Source organism: Myotis yumanensis, unplaced genomic scaffold (assembly GCF_028538775.1).
Source record: "Myotis yumanensis isolate MYYU_CA2020_CCGP unplaced genomic scaffold, mMyoYum1.0.hap1 SCAF_3, whole genome shotgun sequence".
Lineage (NCBI taxonomy): Eukaryota > Metazoa > Chordata > Mammalia > Chiroptera > Vespertilionidae > Myotis > Myotis yumanensis.
Window position 1 is genome coordinate 37577061 of NW_027223754.1, and position 22677 is coordinate 37599737.

Sequence of the window (22677 nt, forward strand, 5' to 3'; positions counted from 1 at the left end):
TCTTTCAAAACTTATCAAATTGTGCGTGCGCACACACACAGTATATATTGTGCTTTAGCTATTCAGCTATGTCTTAAGTTGATTTGAAGGGGGTGATAAAGAGTTGTCTTTCACACTTTGGAAAGTATAGGATTGTCTAACCTATACTGTGTACCTGAAACTAACGCAAAATAATAAATGTAAACTGTAGCTAAAAAATGAAATTTAAATTAAAAAAAAAAAGTGTTCTGACCTCATTCCCTTTGCTCCTTCACCAGGAATAACCACTATCCAGAAGCTGGTGTGCATTTTCTTACATCTATATTGTTACCATATACACACACATATCCATAAACACTGTGTAGTATATGGCATATTTTACACACGTTTTATCATTAATGTATTATATATTTGAGATATAGGTATATAAAAATTTGTTTTGATTGCTGTATAATATTCCACAGTATGAATAACACTATTTTTTAAAAAAATTATTCTTTTGTTGATGGGTATTTAGATTGTTTCACCTGACAGTACAATCAGGTAAAAAGATCTTTACTATAGCATTTGTTGTCATTTCAAAAACAGTTTGAATTTCTCTCAGATTAATATTTGGAAGTGAAATTACTGTTCTTTAGATGAATTATGCTGATGGATTTTTTTTTGTGGTTGGACCATGTTTATATTCTTGGAAGGGATCCTACATGACTATGATTTTAAGGAACAACACTTTGCCAAGGAACCAAATTACATCTATTATTCCAGACCTAGTTCTTCAGTTGGAATCTCTAAATTCTCTATGAGGCTGTTTCTGGCTACAGAAATTTATCATCTTGCACTTTGTAAATTTAACTCTAATTAGCATATCTGAAACAGAATACCTCCACTGGTCACAATAGAGAGCAAGTTTCCATCATCATATATATTAACGGAGTAATTCAGCATCTCAGCTGTGCCAAAAGAACTATATTCTTGGGCTTCTTTGTAGTTTCTCAATACAGTAGATTTACTCAAGTCCCCGTCTTCATTCGAATCAATGCAGGCTCTGTAAATTCAGAATATAGAATAGATAATGAAATCTATTGTCTTATCTTCCAGAAAACTACATAATGTTGCTTCTCAGGTATATTCTTACTACCCTATCTGTTTCAACCACAGCAAACACAGTAACTGCCTGGTTTAAATTTCTCTGTTTCACAGTCATCAGCAAAGATTAGGTAAGGTAGTGTCACAAAATTCCAGGCAGGAAGCCTTACAGCCCACATAAGAAATTAGAACAAAGCTTAGCCTAGAGCTTTAGAATATTTTTAGGATGATTTTCACATATAGCCTAGGCCTTACTTCCTGCTTCTTCTAGAACTGGCTGCTGGACCCACTGCGTATGCAAGCTCCTTAAACCAAGTACTATTATTGAGCCACAATCCCAGTTGTAATAGCCTTAGGCAACCATATTTAACAAAAAGCATTTTCTACATAGTTTATGGTTGTCCTATCTGCTCTTTCCCAGTTTAACTTTTTAATTGTATAGAAGCCATATATCTATACTAATAAAAGGGTAATATGCTAATTAGACCAGATAGACCAGACATCTTCCCGGACGTCCCTCCAAAGCCGCAGGGGCTACAAGGGCCAAGGAGGGCCGGCGGCCGGCAGTGGCAGTAGCAGTGGGGTGATGGAGGAGGCACCTTCCCATGATCAGCCCGGTCGCCTCCCACAGAGAAAGGCCAGACTTCAGCTTAGGCCTGCTCCCAGGGAAGCGGGCCTAAGCTGTTAGTAGGACATCCTGACGGCTCCCAAACTGTGAGACAGGGCAGGCCAGGCTGAGGGACACTGCCCCATTGCACAAGTTTTTGTGCACCAGGTCTCTCATCTATATATATAAAACCCTAATATGCAAATAGACAAAACAGTGGAACAACTGGACAACCAGTTGCTATGATGTGTGATGACCACCAGGGGGTACATGCGGAACATGGCAGGTGTCGGCAGCAGAGCGCAGAACAAGACAGGCGATAGCCATGGTGGGATGGTGGAGCAGGTGAGCATGGGCACCAGACCAATGCAGGGCTCCAGTCGCTGTCATCAGGGCGAGCCTTTGGTGGTTACTGAAAATTCTTTGCTCCCATGTGCCATGGTCCCACACAGTGCTTGCACCTGCTGCCGGCGCCAGTCCCACGCACACTTGCTGTCGTCACCTGGCACCAGCCCCGATCACCCCTCAGGGCTTCTCCACCTCCCCCTGCTCCTGAGGGGCAATTGGGGCTGGCAGCCGCCTCTCGCACCCACTGCTGGCAACAGCCCTGCTCGCACCTGCAGCCAGCGCCAGAGCCGCCCCTGCTGCTGGTGCCTGGTGCCGGTCCCGATTGCTTGGTGCCATCAGCAGGTGCCAGACACTCAACGCAGGAGCTGCCATGATGTGCACTGGCCAGCACCATGGATCTAGTGTCGACAAACCAACACTTGACTTCCCCCAAGTGGAACACAGGCCCCACCACCATCCTGGAGCAATATCCCACCAAATCGCAGCCAAAGCTGCCGAGACCCCATGGCCAAAAATTCGGCCCACAGCTCAGCCCAACCCGGAAATGCCCGGCTTCCTCTCCCTAGCACACCTCGCCTCCTTGCAGTTTCTTCAGCCCAGGAACCCGACTTGCTTTATAGCCAGGTACAAACATTTCACACTTTTTTATTTTTTTATTTTTTAAATATATTGTATTGATTTTTTACAGAGAAGAAGGGAGAGGAATAGAGAGAAACATCAATGAGAGAGAAACATCGATCAGCTGCCTCCTGCATATCCCCTACTGGGGATGTGCCCACAACCAAGGTACATGCCCTTGACTGGAATTGAACCCAGGACCCTTCAGTCTGCAGGCCGATGCTCTATCCATTGAGCCAAACCGGTCAGGGCATTTCACACTTTAAGTAAATGTCTGTAAAGCGTTTTCCCGTGCCTCATCTCATTTGATCCTCACAGAAATCCTGGAGTAGGTAGATAGGAGACTCAGTGGAATCCTATTTTCTTTTCATTAGTGAGAAAACAAAGATTTAGAAAGTTCAGAAACTTGACCCGACTAAAAAGAAGAAATGGTGGAGGTTGAAAATGACTTCAGGTTTTCTCACTGCACAGAATATAGTCAAACACTGCTGCAGTTAAATATTTTACCCTTTGTCTCTCCCTGTGTGATCTACAATAATAATCTGATTCATGTTGATATTTACTGCTGTGTTGCTGACAATTACCTGAAAAAGAAGTTGGGGTGCTTCACTGGGATGGAAAAAGTTTATCTAAATCAGAAAGCAGGTCTAATTAAGCAAGTTTATTCTCTATATATAAAAGGCTAAGTTGGCTCACACATGCGCTATATAGATAAAGCTCTCGCTGGCACCCATCACACCCATGTGTTTCCATCTGTCATTGTCGATTGTGAATTTGTTTGACACTTCTATTATAGAGAAAGGGCAAATAGCAATATTAAAATATTTTTTCAAATTAATTTCCTTTCAATGTGCACGAATTCGTGCACTGGGCCACTTGTTTACTATAAACACTAAGGCATGTATATTCTATGAACAAACTACAACAATTTGGAAAGAAGGATCTCTAAAACTGTCAGTTTGTGTTTATGTATAGACTTCAATCAATGTGTAGCCAAAATGATTTACAACATTTCAAAAAAACATACAATATAGCAACATATAAAAGATTGAACACTTATGAGAAAAATTAGGAAAAGAGAAAACAAGTAGCATGTCAAACGGAGGTAGGACTGAGGTTAAAAGGTAAAATGTATTCCATCAAATCCTCCGTATTTGCAAGACAGAGCAGCACTTTTGGTTCCAAAATAGATGGTTAGGATCCCTCCTGGAAGTCATTCTAAGCCCTCCCTTTCTTTTGTGCAGCCTATAATGCACTGTAAATTTCTACCAGCTCCTTGTTGTCCTCTGGATCTTCCCCCTCACCCCCCTATTCTACCCTCTTTGCTTAGCTAACTTTTGCTAATCCTTCAATGAAACCTTTCTTGATGATTCCTAGATGGGTTCAGATGACCCCAATACTTGATTTCACAGGGTCTAGACTCCATGGAGTAGCTTCTAGAGAGTCCACCTACTCAATGAAGCTACTCAAATATTTGCCAAATGATGAAATAACCGATGAATCAACACTTTTAACAACATTCTTACAGCAAGGGCGGTCAAGATGGTAGTGTAGGTAAATGGGGGTACTGGCATCCTCTCACAACCACAGCAAAATTACAACTCAACTATAGAACTATCATTCAGAACTGCCTGAAATCTAGCTGAACATAGTCCTACAACTAAAGATATAAAGAAGCCACATGGAGACTGGTTGGGGGGAAGGAGATGAGAATGAGCTGGTCCCACACCCATGTATGGTGGATAAAAACCAGGAGGGCTACCTTAGCTACAGAGAATACCCTGAGGAGTAGGGATGGGGAGGTGAGGGGTGTCCCAGTCTTCCACCAGTCCCCCAGCCAGAGTTCCAGTGCCAGGAAGAGAACTCCCCATAATTTCTGGCTATAAAGCTCCACAGGGATTGTTGCTAAATGAAATGAAGGGAGGCTACAGTCCTAGGTGTTCCTTTAAAGAGCCAGTACACAAACTTACTCAGACTCACTCATTCTGAGCTTCAGCGCTAGAGAAGCAACTCATAAGACACCAAGGACATAGGGGAAGGAAGTAAATTGTCTGGCATCAGGGCAAGAGCAGGGGTGATGGTTTTCTCACAGGCAAAAGTGCTGGCAAAGGCCATTGTTCCTTTGATGAGCCCCCTGTAGTCCCTCCCACTCCTGAACTGGCAGGTAGGCACCATGTCTGAGTCTCCATCAACATGGCTAACATCATTCACCCCACCCTGGTTATTCCCTGAGACTCCATTCCACCCAAATAGCAGGCCCACCCAGCTGTTTCCAATGCATTTTCCATAAGAATGACTTGTCTTGGATCATGCTTCAGAATTTCCTAAAATCTTTCAAACAAGTAGAATCTCATGGGTGTGCCACATGCTGCTCACTAAATGGCCCGAGGCCTGGCACTAGTGGCAGCTGGCTTTGCTTCACAACTTGGCCTCTGCACCTCCAAGCCCAGCACAAATAGCAGCCACCTACAGATTGTTTTATAGCTCATGCCATGTGGCTGACTTGGCCTGCACCTCCCAGGAGGCCCCAGAGCCAGTGCACCAGGTGGATAGCTTCAAGTCATACAGAAGCAGCATCCAACCACCTCCACAAGCACATACTCAAGGGCCAGACTCAGTGGACATCAGAGCCCTGCTGAAGTTAAGTCCTACTCTGTGGGGTAGGCCCCTACACAGTTGATCCACCATGCTGGTTGCAACCAGTTCTTGCAGCTAATTGGCTTGAGAGTAAACCCCTCCCAATGAGGTGCCCACAGCAATTAAGGTTCAACTATAAAAGGTGTACACAGCCCAAACAGGGAATTGGAGGGGGGAGTGCACCTGGAGTGCCCAGATCAGATGGAAGGGGAGACTGTGGCACTGAATCCTACAGGACATTACATTAGGCAACCCTACCAAGCCTGGGAGATACAGCAGCTCTATCTAATACATAGAAACAAAAACAGAGAGACTGCCAAAATGAGGAGACAAAGAAACATGTCCCAAATGAAAAAGACCTATATATATAAAAGGCTAAGTGACCAACCAACTGTCCGACTGGCCAGTACATATGACACACACTGACCACCAGGGGGCAGACGCTCAATGCAGGAGCTGCCAAACTCCAGTGACTTGGCAGCAGCGGTTCTTGGGTGATGCACCCCGGAACCAGAGAGGAGGGAGCCCGATTCCTCACAGGGCTGTGCAATTCCACCTCCGGCCGTGGGATACACTGTTGTTGGGGCACTGTAGGCTCCAAATCTGGTTTACTATCAAGCTGTGGTGACTTGGCAGCAGCAGCTCTTGAGTGACGCATCCCAGAACCAGAGAGAAGGGAGTCCGATTCCTCACGGGTCCATGTTACTCCATCTTCGGACGTGGGTTATGTTGTTGTTGGGGCACTGTTTGCTAATATTTCTTCTGATTAATTTCCTTTCTATGTGCACGAATCTGTGCACCAGACCAATAGTAGAATAAAACTCCAGAAAAAGAGCTAACCAGATAGAGACAAGCAATCTAATCTATTAGATGCAGAGTTCAAAACATTAATTATAAGGATGCTCAATGAACTCCAGCAAAGAGTAGCTGAACTTAGTGAGAGCGTCAACAGCTTAAAATAAGGACGTAGAAACCATAAAAAAGAAACAGTCAGAAATGAATGATACATTAACTGAAACGAAGAATTTACAGGGAATCAACAGTAGAGTAGATGAAGCTGAGAATCAAATCAGTGATTTGGATAATAAGAAAGTAAAAAAATACCCAGGCACAACTGCAAAAGAAAAATGAATTAAACAAATGTAGGATATTGTAAGGACCCTCTAGGTTAACTTCAAGTGTACCAACATTTGAATCATGGGGGTGCCAGAAGAAAAAGAAAGAGAGATAACGCAAGAAACTGAAAACCTATTTGAAAAATAATGACAGAAAACTTCCCTAACATGGTAAAGGAAAAGGCATACAAATCCAGGAAGTGCGGAGAGTCCCAATAAGATGAACTCAAAGTGACCTACATCAAGACACATCATAATTAAAATGCCAAAGATAAAGACAAAGAGAGAATATAAAAAGCAGCAAGAGAAAAGTAATTAGTTACCTACAAGGGAGCACCCATAAGACTGTAAGCTGATTTCTCAATAGAAATTTTGTAGACCAGAAGGGATTGGCAAGAAATATTCAGTGACAAAAATCCAGGATCTACAACCAAGATTACTCTACCCAGCAAAGCTATCTTTTAGAATGGAAGAACAGATAAAAGATTCCCAGATAAGAAAAAAAGCTAAGGAGTTCATCACCACCAAACCAGTAATATGTGAAATGTTAAAGGGTCTTCTTTAAGAAGAAAAAGAAAAGATAAAAATTGAATCTAAGAAACCAAAATAAACAGAACAGAAACAGACTCACAGATACAGAGAACATTTTGATGGTTGTGAATGGGGATGGGTGAAAAAGGTGAAGGGGTTGGGAAGTACAAATTGGTAGTTAGAGAATATTCACAGGGATGTAAAGTACAGCACAGGAAATGCAGTCAACAATATTCTAATAATATGTATGGTGTCAGATGGGTACAAGATTTATCAGGATGATCACTTAGTAAGTTATATAATGCCCAATTTTGATTCAGTTGTACACCTGAAACTAATATAATATTGTATGTCAACTGTAATTGGAAAATAAAAAATGATTTCAAAAATTATCACAGCAAATACAGTGATGCATTTCACAGATCAGTTTCTTATAACCACCATCAATATAAAGTGACTCAACAATTCAAACATGCTATCAAAATAAACATAAATATTAGTAACTTCAATAATAACTCCATGAATGTGGTGCAAGGTTATACCTTTCTGAAGGTCTGGTTGGCTTAATTCAAGGAACAGTTGTCAGAATACAGAGAAAGGGAATATGAAAATGAGGTTCATGGAAAAAATTAGGGATTTAGGGTTTATAAATTCCTAAACATTTTGAATACATTTGTTTAATTTTCTATGGAAAAAATTCATAGCTTTCATCAAATCTAAAAAAAAAATCCCAAAACAAAACAAAAAACCTGAGATAGCAAAATAAAAAACTATTGAAAAGAAACAAATCAATGGTCTTTCCTTTATGTAATCTTCTATAAATACATACTACTTCTCTCAACCAGTTTTCTGCTCCATAAGGATATAGTGAGTTTGACACCATACCTCCTGAGCAGGGGTCCTCAAACTACGGCCCGCGGGCCACATGCAAATACAAATATTGTTATTTGTTCCCGTTTTGTTTTTTTACTTCAAAATAAGATATGTGCAGTGTGCATAGGAATTTGTTCATAGTTTTTTTTAAACTATAGTCTGGCCCTCCAACGGTCTGAGGGATAGTGAACTGGCCCCCTGCTTAAAAAGTTTGAGGACCCCTGCTTAAGAGTATAGTTATATTAGGTTATCTACTAAGTGCAGAGATGTGGGTTTAACAATTACTGGAAATGTGGCAGGGGGAGGATAGACTTGGCATTCTTTGTGAAACAAAAACAAAACAAACACATGATACTTAAGGTCACTTTACTCTCCCTCAGAAATGGCTGTGTCTAAGTTCGCCTTAGGTGATGTGGAGTTTTTAAGATTCTCCGAAAAAAAATTCTGGATCTAACTCTGAAATGAGGTGGGGAGATTAAAGCCCTAAGTGAGATATTATGATACTTTAAAAAAAGGTATTCCTAGTAGCACTTGAAGCATAATTCTGCTACATTTCTCACTCATAATATTTTCTAAAATGTTACTCTAGTGATTTCAGATTGCATTTCATTTAATGTCTGATTAAACATCATTTCCAACAGAAAAATTCTAAAGGTGTCTTAGAATACTGTTGACAACCTGTTATAATTTATCACTTACCCTGTCAACTGCCTTAACGACCAAGTAAACCTTCTGGAAACATACACTGGCACCCTGGACCTCGTGATTCTAAATTCCCTTCCCTGAGGACAAAGTAGCCTGCAGTTCTCAGTCATGTAAAATACTGTAATTGAAACCACCTATTGCCCCACTATGCAATCCCTACTAATTTTATAGTATTTCTTTCAGTCCTTTTGTAGTACATTTTCCCCACATATACTCAGTTTTGTATCTAGTATTTTCCTCACATTTAATCTTGACTCCTCTCCCACAATAAAATTCACCTAAGCCTTATCACTAGGAATGACTATCTCATGTTACACTATGTAGAGGATATACCAAATTTTGCTAAACCATACCTTTGAACACTTTTTATGTTACAATCACTATGATCAAAGCTTTCTGCATAGCTTTGTAGGGAAAAAAAATGTTCACAAATGTGTGTACACTTACATGTATTCACACACCCATACAACATAACTGAATACATGCAAAAACTACATTAATATTTAATATCATCTGAATGAAAAATGCAAATGGAGCAGGAATTTCTCATTCAATTAAAAATTTATACCAATTGTCAGAGATGAGATAGTATTGACATCCATAGGAGGAAATACCTCCTTTAAGATGGGTACAATGTAAAGTAAACAATCTGAGAAAAGTAATCAAGTCATCATATCTTGTCCTGTATCTTGGGAAATGATTCTCTGCATATGAATAGGGACTCAAACTACAAAACTATATTTGATTTCAAGTTTTAGGGGTTTAAAAAAATTAAAATATAATTCTATCCAAAGCAAAAGAAACAAAAAAAGGAGTTTTAAGGAAAGCCTCTGGTTTACTGCTGGTACCCTAAAAACACACATATGCCTATATATCTGTGTTAAGAACACATTCCTATTTCCATGCAGATAGTTTTCAAGAAGTCACACTACCAACTCCAAGAAATGTATCTGTAGTGTACAATTCTACTAAGAAAAAAACTGAAAATGTGTAGGATAAGTAACTTAGTATAAAACATCAATATTACTATTATTAGTAACAGCAGCAAAAGCTTACATTTATTGAGTGCATACTGTGTCTCGAAACAAAATTAATTTTTACAAAATCCTCTAGGAAAGCAGTATTATTATCTCAATTAACAGATGTGAAAACAGGATTAGAGATATTCAAGGTCAAACAGCTAGGATTCCATCTTAGAAATCTGTATCATACCACCTGTATTATAATGCCTCACTTCAACTTAGCCACCTTGTCTCAATTTAGATATCTTCATTCAACTTTCCTTGCTTGCCCAACATAGATGCTTTGCAATATTCTCTTGAAGTTACTTTCCAAATTGCCCAACTTCAATCAGGAACACTTTTATATATATCAATTATTAAACTGATAAATTCTGGTTACTGATAACTATCTGGTTAGTGAAATAAACTTTAAACGAGAAAGTCAGATTTAGTGTCTAAAGTACTAAGAAGTTCAAAAGGCTTATCCAAACTACCCAAAAGCCAATTTGGCTTTCAAATAGTTTTGCTTAGTGATATTAATGTAATAATAAACCAAATCTCTGGCAGTTTTGAGGGTTTAATGTCCTTCAGGGTAGACAAAAAATACTTTGACATGAAGAGCTATCTATTGTATACTAATATATAAATGCCTAAGCGCCTGGAGCAACCCAAGCGACCAGAATGACTGGTCGCTATGACGCGCACTGACCACCAGACGCTCAACGCAGGAACTGCCCCCTGGTGGTCAGTGTGCTCCCATAGTGGGAGCGCTGGAGCGCTGCTCAGCTGACCGATGGGTGCCAGATGCAGGGCTCATGCAGGCGCAGCAGGCTGGGATGAGCTGGAGTGGCAGCCAAGAGTGACAGGCAGCACTGCACTGCTGGTTTTGGCCCAATCCCCACAGGCCATGCCAAGGAACCCCACCAGTGCACAAATCCGTGCACCGGGCCTCTAGTAAAACACATGAAGTTTACCTCCAGACTTCACCATCGTGCCATACCAAGCAGTCATATACAGGGCCAGGATCACTATATTTTTTCTCAAAAGAATTTAGCAATTCCACTTGACTTTGAAGCTCCTCTTTGATTAGTTTATTTACCTAATCAATGGGAAAATACATTAATATTAGTATATTTTGTACTCTTGAAAAGTTGTATTAACATATAACCACAGACATTGTGACCTAACAGTAGTTATTTTACCTTGGAAAATTTTAAGAAATTTTTCTTTTTATATCTATGCAACTTGTAGTTCAATTTAATGATGCAGGCATCAATTAATATATTAAACATTTAAAAAATAATACTTCTTTTACTCAATCTTTCATTCATTCACTCCACCCACTTTGAGAAGGACACTATGTTTTATGTTGGTGATATCATTTGGCCAAAACATGTTTTTGTTACATATCCTTTATCTACATTACTCATTTTCAAAAGTAATTATAAAATTGCTATAAATAGGTTATCAACTTTTACATTTTTATATTGGGACTGTTTCCATTTAAAATCTGTTTCTTAAGAACCCAATAATAGGAACCATAAACTATTATCTCTTTTAGAATATACTACGTTAAGTATATACTATATACATTATCATGTACATATAAGCTATTTAACCATTTTGATCTACAATAATGAGAATTTCATATGCTTCAACCTAAGTATGTTTTAACTACATACTACATTAGACTGCTGTACATTCACCTGAATGGTTCTAGTGAATAAAAATTTAATTTTTATAAATTCAAAAAATTTTAAGATATCTACACCCCTATGTTCATTGCAGCATTATTTACAACAGCCAAGATATGAAAGCAAATTAGGTATCCATCAATCAGTAACTGGATAAAAAAAGATGTGATAGATATATACAATGAACTATTACTCAGCAATAAAAAAGAATGAAATCCTGCCATTTGTGATAACATGAATGGGAAGGTATTATTGTTCAGTGAACTAAGTCAGACAGAGAAAGACAAATACCAAAGGTTTCATTTATATATAGAATCTAAACACACATACACACACACACAGATACACACACACACACACACACACACAAAGAATATTCAAAATAGTATTTTTCACAATAGCCAAAAACTGAAAACAAAGAAAATAACAATATGTAGAATGGATATATACATTTGTGCTGTATCCAACAAATATCAAGGGAAGTGAACAAACTATTTCAACACCCTAAATATGGATGAATCTCACAAATATACTGCATGAGATCAGCTACACATGAAAGAATGCACACTGCATGATTCCAGTTTACAAACTTCAAAATAGGCAAAATCATTCAATAGTTTTAGAAGTTAAGCCCTGGCCGGTTTGGCTCAGTGTCGGCCTGCAAACTGAGGGGTCCCGGGTTCAATTCCAGTCAAGGGCACATGCCCGGGTTGTGGGCTCAATCCCCAGTGGGGGACTTGCAGGAGGCAGCTGATCTACCATGATTCTCTCTCATCACGGGTGTTTCTATCTCTTTCTCCCTCTTCCTTCCTCTCTGAAATCAATAAAAATATATTACAAAAAAATAAAAGAAGTTAGGATGGTGGTTGCCTTTAAGAAGGAACAAGAAAGCAATAACTAGGAAGAGGCATGAGATGCTGCTGCTAATATGCGATGTTCATTTTGTGATAATTCATGACTACACACTTAGATTTAAGCACTTTACATGTTCTTATATGCTCAATAAGTTTTTAAAAATTAGTACATATGTGAACTGATTTCAGATAAACACTAAAGAAAAAATGAGTAAAACTAAACAACTTAAAACTTGTGGGAAAAAAGTCTATTCATAATTCTCTAAGAACTCTATGGTACAGGGTCCTATAGTAATGTTTAAATAAAAATGACGAGCACCAACTTGAGAAGGGCAATTGTTGGCAACATCAAATTCTTCTTGTTTTCTACAAGCTTCTGCCAGGGCCATTCTGTGAACAGGGTCCCAGATTTTTTCCTTCCGTTCTTTCTGTAAATACAGAAAAATTACCTCCCAATGAGGTTGACAGATATTCAGGTAAACCTAGGCATTCATTCATATGTGGACCTAGTTATCAGCTCTGATGCTATATGATTCTCATAAGGAGGAGAAAAAAAATCATTTATAATCAAGTTGATAAAGCAATGAATGATTAAAAATTGATTTCATTCACTGCATCTAGGTTTTAAGAGAAGCTTATCAAAACACACCCAAAAGTATTTTTATGCATTGTATGCCACAATTTAAATCCTTCAAAGAGTAAATAATACAATGTCAGATAACTGAATTCCCAGTCAATGAAAGTAAAAAAACAAACAAACCTGTATTTTGGGACCTTACAGAACTGAGAAATGTCTCAAGATAACTAGAAGCATAGGATCTAGGAGGAAGACTGCAGCTGCATTTTGATGGACATGCAGGCTTCCTTAATTTCCCCCCACTCTGGCATATTAATTTCTGATCCTCTTTGACTTGATAGGTTTATTTTTTACTAAAATTGATCTTACCTTAATTTCCATTGTCTTTAACCCATGGTGCCTCCCAAAGGAAAAGTCCTTTCCAGTAAAATAAGCAACTTGACTGAGCTAAGGAGTGTGGGGTTCAGCTTTAACTTTATCACTCTATTTTTGTATGTTAATTTATACCTAATCAACACAGTTGATTAAATTTAATACAGTGCATAAAAACATTGTGCTGTATATGTGTACTTCAGCCTGAAATTTTAAAATAAAATAGTACCAAATAAAAGTTAGGTGCATTATTTTTGTAATAATGATTGGAATCTAACAAGTATTGATTATTATAAATGTAATATATCTTCTTATGGTCCATAGACCCCTGGAGAAGCAGATAATGATATTATGATTAGATAAAAGGACCCAGAGGTCTTACCCTTCAGGCTCATTTTCAAGGTTTACATCTCATTTTACAGTTGAAGCCCTGAACCCTGTCTACATCAGCAACTAGTATCATAGCCATCTTCTACAGCGGCTACGGGAGCCACTAGCCACATGGTGCTTTTTAAACTGAAATTCTAAAATATTACATCAATTAAAATTTCAATTCCTTAGTCATACTAGTCACATTTCAAGTTCACAATAGCTACCTGCGGCTAGTGACTACCATAATGGACAGATATTGAACATTTTGAACATTTCCATCATCACTGAAAGGTCTACTGAATAGTGCTGCTTTAAAGCAGGCTCCTTATCCCTCTATTCACAGCTCTACTTCTCTAATGACAGATTTGTGCTTCCTATACTGCAGCTGCTTTAGGTTTGAGTAACACTTTCCTTAATACTAAATGATAACTAACTGGAATCAAGGCTAATCTATGGAAAAATAGGACAAATGGTCATAAAAGCTAAAAAGTATGGCTTTTAAATCAACTGTCTTTAATCGTTTTGAGGTTTAAAAAAAAGTCTTTCAAAAATCCAATGAAATCTATATGCCATTTCCCAGAAAAACACAAATGCACAAACATTTAATACAATTTCAGTCTATCAAGTTTCCCTAAGCTTATGCATGTGTTCAATATTAAGAACAGTGACTTTAATAGGTTAAATTCCATTGAACAGAACCTTTCTTTAAGAAGTCATTGTTTGAAAGTCTCCCATCATCCAAAATAATTAAAAGTTAGTGAGAATTAATAATTTTTTTCTTCAGTAGGAATAACATTTGAGAAAGAAGATAAGTCAGTGATACTAGATTGAACATCACCTGTATCCTTTCCTTGAGAGCCTTTGGATAGAAGTCGTAGCCATTTTTAATGCCAATATGATATCTGCCTGAGGGATTTGTCCAGCTTGCAGGAATCTATAGAAAAAAAAGTAAATTATTGATGCACTAAATGCTTCCCAATTCCAACGACTTACTTACTGGAGAAAAATGTATTTCACTTCTAACCTAATGGCTCACTTGGGTGATTAGGCTCACATACTAGAGCACTATTTTTAATATTCTAAAGTGTCACTTAAATCTCTCTCTGGCTCCTTTTATCTCAGCCATAAATAAGATGGTTCAACTAGAATAGCCTTCATTTACACAATGCTTCATAGTTAATAAAGTGCTTTCAACATGTGCAACCTTATTAAACCACTAAGATCTTTAGTTCTTAAGTATCAAAGACACCTCACCTCTCCCTTCATCATTCTATTGCCCATCAAATAGTTGGGAGGGGAAGCAATTTACAGAACCTCTTAATCTTCAATTTCTCATTAATAACAAGAGCTTCATTGGGCTCTAAGATATAACAGAGATAATGTCTAGAAACTAAGTAAGAGCTCTTTGCGTTAGTAAGAAAAAAGTTCTATAAGATCATTTTAATTATATATAACACTAGAGGCCTGGTGCACAAAAATTAGTGCAATGGAGGGCGGTTCCCTCAGGGGATGTCCTAAGCCACAGTCTGGCCCCACTCTGTGGGAAGAGACCAGGAAGATCAAGAGAAGGTGCTGGTCCCATCATTCCGCTGCTACTGCCAAAGCTGGCCGCCATTGCCAGGGCTACTGACCCTCGGCCCTGGCCCTGCCTCCTGCCCACTTGTGTGTGTGTGGGGAGCAACTGGGGCCAGGCTGGCTGGGGGAGGGGCTGTGGGAGGTTGAGGCACCTCAGTCACACCCTGTCCAGCCTCTGCGGAGGCCCCAGGACCGCAGGCCGCCCCGCCTCTGCAGATGGAGGGGCCACGTGGCAGCGGGTGGGACCAGCCCGCCTCTCCCAGTGCCGCATCTGCAGATGGAAGGGCCACCCAGTGTGCGTGGGACTGGCCTGGGCCCTCGACACCATTGCTTCTCTTGCGCCACCGGGCCTTGGCCCTCGCAGCTGCTGCGACTTTGTCCGGAAGACGTCCGGTCTAATTAGCATATTACCCTTTTATTAGTATAGATTTTATAATAATCTTTTCAACTATCTCAAAGTATTTAAAAATAACATTAAAGCTTTTAACTAACAGAATGATGTAAGCAGTATGGCCAGTTTTACAAATGGAGAAAGCAAAGAAGCAAAAAGAAATTAAATTGCTTGCCCAAATGGAAAAGTAGGAAAGAAAACTGGAATATGGTTCTATTATGGAAACAAAAATATTCAGCATAAAATTCAGAGTATGCAATTTACAGTCATATAAACCTGGCTATGAATCCAACCTCTTAACTAGGTGGGAACCACAGGCTTCTAGCTCCTCATGTTTAAAAGGAAGAAAATAATCCCTACCTTATGATTCTCATGAATAACAAAATGCACTGAACATCAACCAAGTTGAAATGTCGATAAGGAAAATGCGGAGGATTCAGACTCTTTGTAATCATAGGACCTATAATCACTAAAAACAGCTTTTAAATGTGTATAAATTATGAGGTCAAACTCTCAACCACTCAGAGTTGGTTCACTCATCAATTCTCATTTATGCAATATCCTTAACCAACTCATCCCCACATCTCTCATCAAATTCTTCCCCAGATAATAAAGTTTGGGATGAAATTTTCTCACAACTAAATAAGAAAAAAGAATCACTCACAAAAATGAAAAGATATACTGACCTTTTAAAAGCCTGCATATCAGTAATCATTTCTGAATGAATTGGACTGTCTGGATTATGAGACATTTCAACTATGTTGGCATATAAACTAGCACTTTTCATTCAAAATTGAACCTTCTTTAGACAATAGGAATTCTAAGCTCTAATGTTCTTGCAATAGCCGATGATGTAACAATAATAATAAAGTGTTGCAACAACAAAATGTTAAGTAGTCACTAGTTGGCAAATTCAAAGAATATTTAATCACAGGCGTGTTACTACACAATAGACTTTGTAACCCTAGGTTAGTGGCAACTTCTTTTACTAAGAGATTACAAAAAGCCCTGAACTATCAAAGGATTTAATGCATGGGTGGGAACCTTTTTTCTGCCACGGGCCATTTGGTTATTTAATAACATCATTCTTGGACCACACAAAATTATCAACCTAAAAATTAGCCTGCTAGCCAGGGTGATGTGGCTCAGTAGTTGAATGTCAACCTATGAACCAAGAGGTCACCAGTTCGATTCCAGGTCAGGGTACATGCCAGGATTGCAGGCTCTGTCCACATTAGGGAGCATACAGGAGGTAGCTGGTCGATGTGTCTCTCTCATCAATGTTTCTCTCTCTCTCTCATAAATGTTTCTTTCTCTCTCTCTCTCTCTCTAGAAAAATCAATAAAAACATATTTTTAAAAAATTAACCTGCTGCCGAAACTGGTTTGGCTCAGTGGATAGAGCGTCGGCCTGCGGACTGAAAGGTCCCAGGTTCGATTCCGGTCAAGGGCATGTACCTGGGTTGCGGGCACATCCCCGGTAGGAGATGTGCAGGAGGCAGCTGATCGATGTCTCTCTCATCGATGTTTCTAACTCTCTATCTCTCTCCCTTCCTCTCTGTAAAAAATCAATAAAATATATTAAAAAAAAAAAATTAACCTGCTATATTTGGTCAAACATTTAATTAAATCACCCCTTAATGCAGCGGTTCTCAACCTATGGGTCGTGACCCCTTTGGGGGTCGAACGACCCTTACATATTGTTTTTGTGATTAATCACTATGCTTTAATTATGCTTAATTTGTAACAATGAAAATACATCCTGCATATCAGATATTTACATTACGATTCAAAACAGTAGCAAAATTACAGTTATGAAGTAGCAACGAAAGTAATTTTATGGTTGGGGGTCACCACAACATGAGGGACTGTATTAAAGGGTTGTGGCATTAGGAAGGTTGAGAACCACTGCCTGGATGCCTTGTCAGGGCCAGACCAAATGATTTCTTCGGCCTTATGTGGACCTCAGGCCAGATGTTCCCCACCCCTGATATTAGAATAAGTAATTACAAGAACTGTGAAATGAACAGCTGTTTATTTAATTACAATTACTTAAAATATATGTAATATAGCCCTGGCCAGTGTGGTTCAGGTGGTTGGAGCAACATCCTGTGCACTGAAAGGTTGTGGGTTTGATTCCCCATCAGGGCACATACCCTAGGTTTGATCCACAGTGAAGGTGCATATGGGAGGCAACCAATCGATGTTTCTCTCATATATTTCTCTCTCTCTCTCTCTCTGTTTCTCTCATATCTTTCTCTCTCTCTCACACACACACACACACACACACACACGCACACCCTTCTCCTCTCTCTAAAATCAGTAAAATATATCCTCTAGTGAGCATTAAAAAATATTTAATTTTTAAAAATAAAGTATATGTAATACAATAAAAATAATCTGATAGACATAACTTATATTTATTTAAAAAAACCAAAATCTGCATGTTCCCTGCAACCAGATACTTTTGTTCTTAAAAGCTTTCTTTTTTATTTTATTTTTTTTAAACCTCACTGGAAGATATGTTTACTGACTTTTAGAGAGAGGATGGGGGGCGGGGGGAGAGAAAGAAAAACAAACATTGATGTGAGAGAGAAACATTGGTTGCCTCTTGTATGTGCCCTGACCAGGAATCAAACACACAACCTTTTGGTGTATGGATGAAGATGAAGCTACAACCAAATGAGCCACCCAGCCAAGACAGCAACCAGATATTTTTCTTTCTTTCTTTTTTTAAAAATATATTTTATTGATTTTTTACAGAGAGGAAGGGAGAGGGATAGAGAGTTAGAAACATCGATGAGAGAGAAGCATGGATCAGCTGCCTCCTGCACAACCCCTACTGGGGGTATGCCTGCAACCAAGGTACATGCCCTTGACCGGAATCGTACCTGGGACCCTTGAGTCCGCAGGCTGATGCTCTATCCAGTGAGCCAAACCAGCCAGGGCCAGATATTTTTCTTTTCAAATCACTACTATGTACTTTCCTCATAGAATACTTTGCCACAAAAATTAAACTAAAAAAAAAAATCAGAAATTATGGTTCTGATATCTAACCTTAACCAAGTCAGAATAACGCTAACCATTCTTTATGAGGCAATTATGGAAAACGTCATTTTACCTATTTGAGTATTCTTTACAAATGAAGACATTTTCAGTCTCTTTGAAAATCAAAACTTTATATTTTGACCATTTTAAGTTGGTATCTTTAAAATGGTTTTAAATACATGATCACTATAACATAATAAGACTGATTGTCACACAAGAAACAGAATCTCTTAAATTAGTCATTACATCTCTTTTCCCTGGGTCTTTTAAAGATGCCTAACAAAATGAACATTTTCTTATGAGTCAAGTGTCATCCTTAGTGTTAATGTTCCATGCAGTGAAATCCTATTAAAGAGGTCTTTTGTGCCTCCAAACATCATCACTTTGGGTGTTAGGACTTCAACATATGAATTTTGGGGGCACACAAACATTCAGTCTGTAACACATGAAAAAGGAAGCAAAATATTATTGCCTGCTGTCTGCCTGTGATAGGCAGATTCTAAAATCACCCATGCCCTTGTATAGTATTCTCCGCTTGGTGAAGGCAGGATCTATGAATATCACTCCTGTGATTATGTTATGGTAAGTAATATGGCAAAGATGGAGGATATTGCAGGTACAATTGTGGTCCCTAATCAAGTGACTGTGTTAATCAAAAGGGAGATTAGCTTTGTGGGTGTGACCTAATGGTGAGCTCTTTAAAAGAGAGACTGAGGCCATTCCTGAGGTCAGAGAGATTCTTCTGTTGGCCTTCAATAAGCAAGCTATCAGGACAAAATATATTGTGTCAACAACCATGTGAACTTAGAAGAGGAGTCTCAGATGAGGCCACTGTCCCCACCAACACCTGACTGCAGTCTTCTGAGACCATGAGCAAAGAGCCATGCCTGGACATCTGACCCATGGAAATAGTAAGATAAATGGAGGAATGTATATGATTTTAAGCTAATTTTTTGTTACTTTGTTATGCAGCACTGAAAACTAACTCATTGCCACAACAAACTTTTCCAGTAGATAATGCTCAAACATAATTCAGACAGATGGTAAAGAATGGAAAAAGTTAAACATAGCTCTTTACACACATAAATAACCACAAACTTATTTCCCAAACTAATTCTGCTTATTGGTTTAAAAGATGAGTACTGAATAAAAATCAAATTCTTGCCATCTAACAAACTCATTAGCTAATGCTTCATGAACTGGTCTATGTTTGTTTTCTAATAATTTTTCATATTTTTTGCTTATTCCAGCCTGTCTACCAATTATAAGGAACTAAAGGCCTGGTGCACAAAATTCGTGCACGGGGGTGGGGATGGGGGGTCCCCTTGGTCCAGCCTGTGCCCTCTCACAGTCTGGGACCCCATGGGGGATGTCTGTCAACTTAGGCCCGATCCCTGGGGGAGCAGTCAGACATCCCTCTTGCAGTCCAGGGCTCTCGCAGTCCGGGACCCCTTGCTCCTTACCACCCGCCTGCAGCGGAGGAGGGAGAGGCTCCCACCACCATCACTGCACTCGCCAGCTGTGAGCCCAGGTTCTGGCTGAGTGGTGCTCCTGCTGTGGGAGTGCTCTGACCACCAGAAGGCAGCTCATGCATTGAGCGTCTGCCCCTTGGTGGTCAGTGCACGTCATAGCGACCAGTTGTTCCACCATTCCATCAATTTGCATATTAGGGTTTTATTATATGGTTAGATAAGACAAAGCTAATCACTTAAGTCTATAATTATTAAAGCCTAAATATTTCATGTTCAAGTTCCCAGAAGGGCTAGGAAAAGATGAAGACAAAACTGTCATCTGGTCACTTTTCCCATTTTTCTATTCAAAACTTGAAAGTTTAAGAATCTGGCAATCACATTGGGAAACACACACACACACACACACACACACACACACCCATTCTAAGCCTGCTATCAAACAACAAAACAATGACTTCCTCAAAGATGGTCCCTATCAACCCCCACCCTCCTGGTATTCATGCCATTGTAAAATCCCCTCCCCTTAAGTGTGTGCTGGAATTTATGACTCACTTCTAATGAAAAGAACATGGTCAAGTGTCACTTCCAAGATTAAGAACATGACAGAAATAATAAAAAGACCATGGCCTCCATCTTGGGGATTCTTTCTTGGGAGTCCTTCCCAGGGGGAAGACAGCTACATGTTGTGAAGGAGACTCATGGAGAGGTCTAAGTAGCAAAGAATAAGTCTGCCAATAACCACTTGAGCAAGCTTGGAAACTGAATCCCGCCCCCAACAAAGTGGAGCCTTCAGATGAAACTGCAGCCCTGACCAACAACAAGCTCAGAAGAGATCTCGAATGAGAGGCACCCAGCTAAGTCACATCCAGATTCCTGACTCACAGACACTGAGATAACAAATATTTATTGTTATAATCATGAAGTTTTAGAGTAATTTGTTATACAGTAATAGCTATCTAATACTCACCATACCATCAAATATAAGCTAAAATTATTAGTTTGAGATGACAATACAAAAAATGAAAAGAAAAAAATCCATAAAAAGATAAAAGCTCCAACCTGAAGCACTCTTCCTGAGAGGCCAATAATTTCACCATCTTTTGGCTCTACTACTGTAGCAGTATTCACATCACCACTTCCTGTTGTGTCAATGATATCAACAAGCTTTGGTTTTCCATCAGATGTAACCTAAAAATTAAAGAGAATTAAAATATGAGTTATAGTTTTAAGTTTTTTTCCTTAAAAAAACAACAATGTCAATCCTCGTGTGTGTGTGTGTGTGTGTGTGTGTGTGTGAGCGCGCGCGCATAGGTACACATATATAAAACATCCTATAAAAATCTGCATTTGTTATAAAAAGAACTGAATTGTTTTAAGCCAAAAGTCTGATAATACTAAAAAGAAAATTTACTCCTAGAAAACACCACAGAATCCTTCAAGTGGTTTCACATACTTGGTTAATAAATATATACTGAGCATTTACTATAGACCTCACTCTGTTTTAGGGTTGGGAATATAATAATGATCAATACACAAAAATCCCTGACCTCACAGATCTTATATTAAACAGTCACTAAACAAGTAAAAAATATAACACATCAGTTGGTGATAACTACTATGGAGACAAGTTAAGCAGGAAAAGGGCACAGGAAGTATGGGAGTTTTTATTTTAATCAAGATGGTCAAAAAGGTATCACCAAAGAGGTAACACTTGAAAAAAGATCTGAAGGTGAACTTGAAGCTACACAGCCCAAAACTTTAAGGGGAAAATGTTTAATAACATGTCATTATTGGATGCCATAATAAGCACTCAAACTTCATAAATATCCAAATTCAAACTTAACACTAAAACTTGTTTCTCACCAGGCTTTGCCATCTCAGGAAATCAACACACAAGCCAGAAACTTAAAAGTCCTTCTCTGGCTCTTTAGTTTATCCCCCACATCAAATCTGTCAGGAAGTCCTCTTAATTCTACTTCTAAAATATAATTCAAATCTACCCTCTTCTCTTGATTTTCACTATCAGTACCCTCCACTAACCATGCTCTCTTGCCTTCTTACTAAAATGCCAGTGTCTCCCAGTGTCCATTCTTGGCCCCCACAGAAATTAATATCCAAACAAACTGTATTATGCCAGTCCTCCACTGAACACCCTGCTATGGATTCACTGTGTGATCAATATAAAAAGCCTTTGCCATATGTGACCCTACAAGAGATCCCACCTCAGAGCAAAAGATTCACACAGACTAAAAGTTAATGGGTAGAAAAGTATATTGCATGCAAATGGAAATGAAAAAAGCTGGGGTAACAATACTCCTATTTGACAAAATAAACTTCAAACTAAAAGCCATAAAAGAGACAAAGAAGGTCATTACATAATATTTAAAGATATCGATCCAACAAGAAAATATAACCTTTGTAAACATGTATGCACCCAATATAGGTGCACCTAAATATATTTAATAATAATAATTTAAAACAACAACACCTCTTAGAAAACTTTAAGGGAGAGACTGACAGCAATACAGGTATAGTAGGGGACTTTAACACCCCACTCACAGCCACTGGATAGATCTCCCAGACGAAAAAGGTCAACTATAAGAATTAGAAAGAGAACAACAAAAGCCCAGAGTAAGTTGAAGGAAGGAAATATTAAATATCAGAGCAGAAAAAAATGACACAGAGGCTAAAAAAACACACAACAAAATATCAATAAAATAAAGAGTTCGTTATTTGAAAAGATAAACAAGATTGATGAACTGCTAGCCAGGCCCATCAAGAAACAAAGAGAGAGAACTCAAATAAAATCAGAAATGAAAGAGT

At 38.8% G+C, this 22677-nt stretch overlaps 1 protein-coding gene across 4 annotated transcripts in view; it reads right to left on the reverse strand.

Annotated features, from left to right (window-relative positions):
• TPP2 (tripeptidyl peptidase 2) overlaps positions 1 to 22677 on the reverse strand; it is an 86630-nt gene that overhangs the window by 55870 nt on the left and 8083 nt on the right. For 3 of the 4 annotated variants that reach the window (XM_070408630.1, XM_070408632.1, XM_070408633.1), the window contains exons 2-6: positions 20914 to 21042; positions 14208 to 14303; positions 12372 to 12476; positions 10475 to 10599; positions 861 to 1024 (exon numbers count right to left, since the gene is read on the reverse strand). In XM_070408630.1, coding sequence (XP_070264731.1) covers positions 861 to 1024; positions 10475 to 10599; positions 12372 to 12476; positions 14208 to 14303; positions 20914 to 21042 — 619 coding nt within the window. Of the gene's footprint in view, positions 1 to 860; positions 1025 to 10474; positions 10600 to 12371; positions 12477 to 14207; positions 14304 to 20913; positions 21043 to 22677 lie in introns of those variants that run through there. The other variant, XM_070408634.1, reaches the window with a different exon arrangement.